The sequence below is a fragment of the Myotis davidii genome, unplaced genomic scaffold (genome assembly GCF_000327345.1).
Source record: "Myotis davidii unplaced genomic scaffold, ASM32734v1 scaffold553, whole genome shotgun sequence".
Classification (NCBI taxonomy): domain Eukaryota; kingdom Metazoa; phylum Chordata; class Mammalia; order Chiroptera; family Vespertilionidae; genus Myotis; species Myotis davidii.
Window position 1 is genome coordinate 101,690 of NW_006284342.1, and position 7,513 is coordinate 109,202.

Here is a 7,513-nt window from a genome sequence, read left to right on the forward strand (position 1 = left end):
GCATCGGCCTGCGGACCGAAGGGTCCCGGGTTCGATTCAGGTCTAGGGCACAGGCCCGGGTTGCAGACTCGATCCCCAGTAGGGGGCGTGCAGGAGGCGGCCAGTCCATGATTCTCTCTCATCACGGATGTTTCTCTCTCTCTCCCTTCCTCTCTGAAATCAATAAAAAAATACTAAAAAAAAAAATAAATTTTTTTAAAAACAAAAAGAATAAAAGGCAGGTTGGTGCAGACTCTCTCCCTGAGCCTGAGCCGTGGGGAGTGGACGCGGCCCCCGCCCCGGCCCTGACGGGGGCACTCACATGGGCTCCCCGCTGTGGATGTAATCCCACAGCAGCTCCTCCGACAGCTGCGAGAACTTCACCAGCGTCTCCTCGTGGAATTCCGAGATCTCCATGTCCAGCTGGCTGTCTGGGGGGACAAGAGGCCCGCGGTCGGACACGAGTCGCCTCCGCATCCCCCAGTTTGTGTCACCGCCTCTCGGGGGGGCGGGGGTATTGCCCCAGCGACGCGTGCAGCTCAGACGTAGGTCATGAATGCGGAGGAAAAGGTTCAATGTAGAGGGAAAGATTAAAAGAAAATTACAGGAAACAGCCCGGCCAGTGTGGCTCAGTGGTTGAGCCTCGACTAATGAAACAGGAGGTCAGGGTTTGAATCCCGGTCAAGGGCACAGGCCTGGGTTGCGGGCTCGACCCCCAGTAGGGGGCGTGCAGGAGGTGGACGGTCCACGATTCTCTGTCATTGTTGATGTATCTGTCTCCCTCTCCCTTCCTCTCTGAAATCAATAAAAAAAAAAAAAATTTTTTTTAAAAACAAAGAGCCCTAGTTGGTGTGGCTCAGTGGATAGAGCGTGTCAATAAAAGAAATAGATTCAAAAATAAAAATAAATTTAAAAAACGAAGGAAATTAGAGGAAACACACAAACAAAATGAGTCGCGAGGCGACAGAGCTGCGGCCGGCAGGCACGGCGGACGGGACGGCCCGTGTTCGGCTGTGACAATCCGTGGAGTGGCATTTCCGGGGCCCACAGCCCTCGGCTGTGGGGTTAGAGGAGCCACAGGCGCAGGGCTGCCAGTCAGGGTCCCCGTCATTAAGGGGAGCCCCCATAGCCACTGTCCAGGTGCGTATGATGTCCCCCCAGAATTCTCCGTCTACCGGGAGCCTGTGAGTGGACCTCGTTTGGGAACGGGGCCTTTGCGGACGGGATGGGGTGAAGGTTCGGAGACGAGGCCGTCCTGGGTCGGGGGGCCCTCCCTCCAGGGACAGGGTCCTTGTCGGACACAAAGAGGAGACGCAGACACAGGGGAGCAGCCACGTGGAGACGGAGGGAGGCAGAAGCGGGAAGGAGGCGGCCACCAGCCCGGGGAGGCCTGGAACCCATGGAGCTGGGAGACGCAGGAAGTCTGAGACCCAGGGGTCCCAGGGCTGGTTGTGGTGGGAGTTGTGTCCCAGCTGCCCCCGCCCCCAAGGCTCCGGTCCCCAAAGTCCCCAGGCCCCGCCGCCGTGAGCCTGGAGAGGGGTGGAGCCGGCCGGGTACCTTGGCAGGAGCACTGGATGATGGTGACGCCCGTGAACACACTGTGTTCCTTCCCGTTCAACCTGCAAGACACGACCGTGTGGCTCAGTGGGTGGAGCGCCGGGCCTCGGACTGCAGGGCCCCGGGTTCGATTCCGGTCGGGAGCGTGTACCCGGGTTGCAGGCTTGATCCCCGGTCTCAGGCCGGGCCCATGCAGGAGGCAACCAATCGATGTGTCTCTGTCGCATCAATGTCTCTCTCTCTGTCCCTCCCCCTACCTTTCCATTCTATGAAAAAAAAAAAAAAATCAAGCCGGTGTGGCTCAATGGATAGAGCGTCAGCCTGTGGACTGAAGGGTCCCGGGTTCGATTCCGGTCGGGAGCGTGTGCCCGGGTTGCAGGCTTGATCCCCGGTCTCAGGCCGGGCCCATGCAGGAGGCAACCAATCGATGTGTCTCTGTCGCATCAATGTCTCTCTCTCTGTCCCTCCCCCTACCTTTCCATTCTATGAAAAAAAAAAAAAAATCAAGCCGGTGTGGCTCAATGGATAGAGCGTCAGCCTGTGGACTGAAGGGTCCTGGGTTCGATTCCTGGTCAAGGGCACATGCCCAGTAGGGGGCGTGCAAGAGGCGGCTGATCTGTGATTCTCTCTCATCATTGATGTTTCTATCTCTCTCCCTCTCTCTCCCTCTCTGAAATCAATAAACATATTTTAAAAAGTAAAAATAAAGTAAAATAATAAAAATAGTAAAGGATACTAAAAAAAAAAGGGAGAGAGAAGGGCCTGCGTCCCACACAGGTGTGGGGTCACCGGTCCCCGTCAGCTGGGAGCACATGGACCCCAACATCAGAACGGGGTGCAGGGGGGTCGTGCAAGAGGAACCCAGATGGGGGACAGCCCTGAGCAGGCAATTTCTTTTCTTTCTTTTTTTTTTTAAAAAAAATGTTTTATTGATTTTAACTTTGACTTTGGTTTCACAATTTACATGGCTGATTTCATAAACTACCATGTTTCACATTACATAATGTTCTCACAGCTTACAAGTAATTTTTTTTTTTCCATTTGTGTGGGATAGGGCTTTCACGTTGGTACGCTTGGAGGGGCAAAGAGTAAAATACTGGAGGGGAATCTGATGTACGGGGATATGCACTTTCCTGGTACAAACCAAACACCTCCTCCCCTGCCCCCACAGTTTATGTTGAATGGCCGGTCCAGGCAGCCTGTGGTGAGCCTTCTCTCGGGGCCTGAGCTGGCTGTCTCTGAGTGTCCGTCCGTCTGCTCCCCTGGGATCTGAGCTGGGCTGTGGAACGGCGGGTCAGGGGAGGCGGCCCTGGGGAGTGAGGGGGGGAGGACGGAGGAGGGACCAGAGATGAAGGTCATGGACACGTGGACCCCGGCTCCAGCCCCATTTGGGGGAACGAACACGGCGAAGCTCCAGGGTGCAGGCTCTGGCCTCCGAAGGCCCCCGCAGGGCCCCGGCCCCTCCCTGCGTCCCTGGCTCCACGGGATGCGGGCTGGTCCCCGGAGACGGTCGCCATGGCGCCCACCTGGAGAGCATGCTGTAGGCATCCTGCTTGTCCACCGGCTTCTCCAAGATCAGCCCCTGCAGCGTCTGCAAGACAAACGGGAGGGCGGCGGGCGTGTCCAGCCCCGAGCGGGGCCTGTGCAGGCGCCCCGTCCCCTTCTGCACTTTCCTGTTAGAACTCCAGGGGGCTCAGTTGCTTGAGCATCGATCGAGGACCCAGGGGGTCACGGTTCGATTCCCGGTCGGGGCACCCAATGGATGTGTCTCTCTGAAAATCAACGGAGCCCCGGCCGGTGTGGCTCAGTGGCTAGAGCAGCGGCCCGTGGACCCAAGGGTCCCGGGTTCGATTCCGGTCAAGGGGCACGGACCTCGGTGGCAGGCTCCTCCCCGGCCCGGGCCTGGTCAGACCCTGTGCAGGAGGCAGCCCATCGATGTGTTCCTCTCACATTGATGTTTCTCTCTGTCTTTCCCTCTCTCTTCCACTCTCTCAGAAAACAGATCAATGGAAAAATATCCTCGGGTGAGGATTAAAAAATATTAATAAATAAATTTCACCAAAAGCCTGCAGGGGCCTCTCTGCAGCCAGCTGGGCTTGTCCTCTGACTGGACAAAGGCTGGAAGCACCCTGGCCAGGTAGCTCAGTTGGTTAGAGTTGTCCTGATACCAGAATTGTGGGTTTGATCCCCAGTCAGGGCACATGCAAGAAGCAACCAGTGAATGCATAAATTGTGTCTCTCTCACCTTGATTTCTCTCTCTCTCTCTCTCTGTCTCTCTCCCACTCTCTCTAAAAATCAATGAAAAAAATATGCCCGGGTGAGGATTAATAAAAAATAAATAAAATTCAAGGTGAGCCCAGCCTAGGTGGCTCAGTGGTTAGCGTCAACCTGGGAACCAGGAGGTCAGGGTTCAATTCCCGGCCAAGGGCACAGGCCCGGGTTGTGGGCTCGATCCCCAGTGGGGGGCGTGTGGGAGGCGGCCGATCCGGGATTCTCTTTCTCCCTCTCCCTTCCTCTCTGAAATCAATAAAAATACATATTTAAAAAGAAAAAAAAGAGGGAAATTGGGGCACAGGCTCCCACTGAGGGAGAAGCCAGGTGCAGACGACGCCGGAGAACGGATGATGTGACGCGGCCGGGAGCCGGGAGGACGGGCAGGGACAGAGGCTCCTGAGGGCGGGCAGCCCGCGCCCGACTGGGTGACCCGGACGTGCGAACCCCCAGAGGGCGGCCAGGAGCGTACTCACCACGATGGTGTCGGCTCCGATGACGATGTCGGGGGCCCGAAGGTCTTTCTGCAGGAAACACAAACCCGGCTTTATTTTAATTACTTTTTAATCCTCACCCGGGGACATCTGCCCATTGATTTTTGGAGACAGAGCGGGAGCGAGAGGGAAAGACAGAGAGAGAAACATCGATGGGGTGCCTCCAGCACGCGGCCCGACCAGGGCCCACGGAGGGGAGGAGCCCACAACCGAGGTCTGTGGCCTTGATCAGCCTTAAAAATTTTACCCAAGCCAGGTTTTTTCTTGCTATACCAGTGAGACCAAGCCCTTTTTAAAGATGACCACTTTTGCCCTAACCGGTGTGGCTCAGTGGCTAGAGCGTCGGCCTGCAGACTCAAGGGTCCTGGGTTCGAGTCCCGTCAAGGGCATGTACCTGGGTTGTGGGCACATCCCCAGTAGGGAGTGTGCAGGAGGCAGCTGATCGATGTTTCTCTCTCATCGATGTTTCTAACTCTCCATCCCTCTCCCTTCCTCTCTGTAAAAAAATCAATAAAACATATTTTAAAAAATATAAATAAATAAAAATAGGCATTCGTTTATACGAATCCCTATAGCACTAACTACAATGCATTTATCTATTGATTGCAATAGGACAGTATTATATACGTAGTGATGAGCTACATGAACTCCATATTGTGAAAGATATATTCACTATAACAGGATGTTGCGTGGTGACACATAGAAACAGGTGCTACATCAATTCTATATAACAATACTGTCATGTTCATTGCCATGGCTTCTGGCACAGTAACAAGCTAATTCATCATCTAGGTAATATAAACGATGCTATTAATTACAATAGTAGGTTATAACGTGACATCGGGTAATAGATAAGCTACATTCTTTTTTTTAAATGTATTTTTATTTCAGAGAGGAAGGGGGAGAGAGAGACAGAGGGAAATATCCACGGTGAGAGAGAATCATGGACCGGCCGCCTCCTGCACGCCCCTCACTGGCGATGGAGCCCACAACCCAGGCATGTGCCCTTGACCGGGAATCGAACCCGGGACCCTTGGGTCCGCGCGCCGATGCTCTATCCACTGAGCAACACCGGTCAGGGCTCTTCACTGATGTTTCTTTCTCTCTCTCTCCATCTCTCTTCCTCTCTAAGATCAATAAAAAATATATTTAAAAAATAATCATGGATGAGGAAAGCAGTACTCCATGTCCTATATAATGAAAGTGTGGTATGCAAATGGTCCCCTTGACCGGGAGTTTGTCCGGGAGTTCGACCAGGGGCCGGGGCAGGCCAGGGGAAGGGAGGGCGGCCCCAGCCGGCAGCTCACCCGGGGACATCTGCCCATTGATTTTTGGAGACAGAGCGGGAGCGAGAGGGAAAGACAGAGAGAGAAACATCGATGGGGTGCCTCCAGCACGCGGCCCGACCAGGGCCCACGGAGGGGAGGAGCCCACAACCGAGGTCTGTGGCCTTGATCAGGAATCGAACCCGGGACCCTTTGGTCTGCAGGCTGATGCTCTATCCACTGAGCCACACTACCTGGGCCCAAACGCAGCTTTAAAAACAACGCATGTCACCCGGCCGGCGTGGCTCAGTGGTTGAGCGTTCAGAGGGAAATATCCACGGTGAGAGAGAATCATGGACCGGCCGCCTCCTGCACGCCCCTCACTGGCGATGGAGCCCACAACCCAGGCATGTGCCCTTGACCGGGAATCGAACCCGGGACCCTTCAGTCCGCAGGCCGACGCTCTATCCACTGAGCCACACCAGCCAGGGCTACGTTAATTTTGACAGTAAATGATACCGTGAATTCCGATAGCACATTATATAGCAACAAAGTCATAGATAACCTATCTTGATAGCTCATCACATATGACACGGTTAATTACGATGGCATATGATGTAGCAACAAGGTAATAGACAACTTGTGTTAATTCTTTATCATAAAAGATACTGTAAATTACGACGGTATGTTATACAGTAACAAAGCGACGAACAAGCTGTCCCAATCCTTTATTGTCAACGTCACCTTAATTACAATAGCAGATTATCAGGTAACAAGCTAGTAGGTTATATCGTCTCTGTGTTGGACAGGAAACTGTTCCGTGAATGGTAACGGCTTAGTGCGAAGTCACAGAGTAGCTCTGGTGCATAAGGGTCACGCCGTATGACAAAAGGCCAACAGGCCAAGTGTCCCCTAAACCGGGAGTTCGACCAGGGGGCGGGGCCGGCCGGCCAACCACCCGCGGCCCCTTGGGGACACACTGGCTGGACCCCATACCTGTGCAGGAATTCGTGCACCGGCCTCTGGTAGAAGAATGAGAGTTCACTCCGCGACAACACTGAGCAATGAATAAACCGCATTAACTGCATACGATGAAGGGCATCTATTCTTATTTTATCTCCTAAAAATGTTTTTATTGATTGTAGAGAGAGCAGAAAGGGGGGAGGGAGAGAGATCAACGATTGAGCCCTAGCCAGTGTGGCTCAGTGGATAGAGCGCCGGCCTGTGGACCAAAGGGTCCCGGGTTCGATTCCTGGTCAGGGGTACAGGTCCGGGTTGCAGCTCGATCCCCAGTAGGGGGCGTGCAGGAGGCAGCCGGTCCGTGATTCTCTCTCATCATGGATATTTCTCTCTCTCTCCCTCTCCCTCTCTGAAATCAATAAAAAATATATTAGCCCCGGCCAGTGTGGCTCAGTGGATAGAGCGCCAGCCTGCAGACCAAAGGGTCCCGGGTTCGATTCCCCGTCAAAGGGCACGGACCTCGGTTACAGGCTCCTACCTGGCCCTGGTCGGGACACGTGCAGGAGGCAACCGATCGATGTGTCTCTCTCCCTCACACCGACGTTTCTCTGTCTCTCCTCTCTCTTCCACTCTCCCTAAAAATCAATGGAAAAATATCCCCAGGTGAGGATGAACAACCAAGTAAATAAGTAAAATCTTATGAAAAATAAAAATAAATTTGAAAAATATAATTTTGCCCTGGCCGGTGTGGCTCAGTGGATAGAGCATCGGCCGGCAGACTGAAGGGTCCAGGGTTCGATTCCGGTCAAGGGCATGGACCTTGGTTGCGGGCACATCCCCAGTGGGGGGTGTGCAGGAGGCGGCTGATCGATGTTTCTCTCTCATCGATGTTTCTGACTCTCTATCCCTCTCCCTTCCTCTCTGTCAAAAATCAATAAAATATTTTAAAAAAGAACAAGAAGAAGAAAAAAGAAAAATATCGCATT

At 53.7% G+C, this 7,513-nt stretch overlaps 1 protein-coding gene across 1 annotated transcript in view; it reads right to left on the minus strand.

The window, feature by feature from the left end:
• LOC102758497 (N-acetylserotonin O-methyltransferase-like protein) overlaps window positions 1-7,513 on the minus strand; it is a gene marked incomplete at its 3' end in the record, with an annotated part of 20,780 nt that overhangs the window by 9,023 nt on the left and 4,244 nt on the right. The window contains exons 3-6 of the mRNA XM_015570453.1: window positions 4,285-4,332; window positions 3,063-3,127; window positions 1,537-1,598; window positions 302-410 (exon numbers count right to left, since the gene is read on the minus strand). Coding sequence (XP_015425939.1) covers window positions 302-410; window positions 1,537-1,598; window positions 3,063-3,127; window positions 4,285-4,332 — 284 coding nt within the window. The remainder of the gene's footprint in view (window positions 1-301; window positions 411-1,536; window positions 1,599-3,062; window positions 3,128-4,284; window positions 4,333-7,513) is intronic.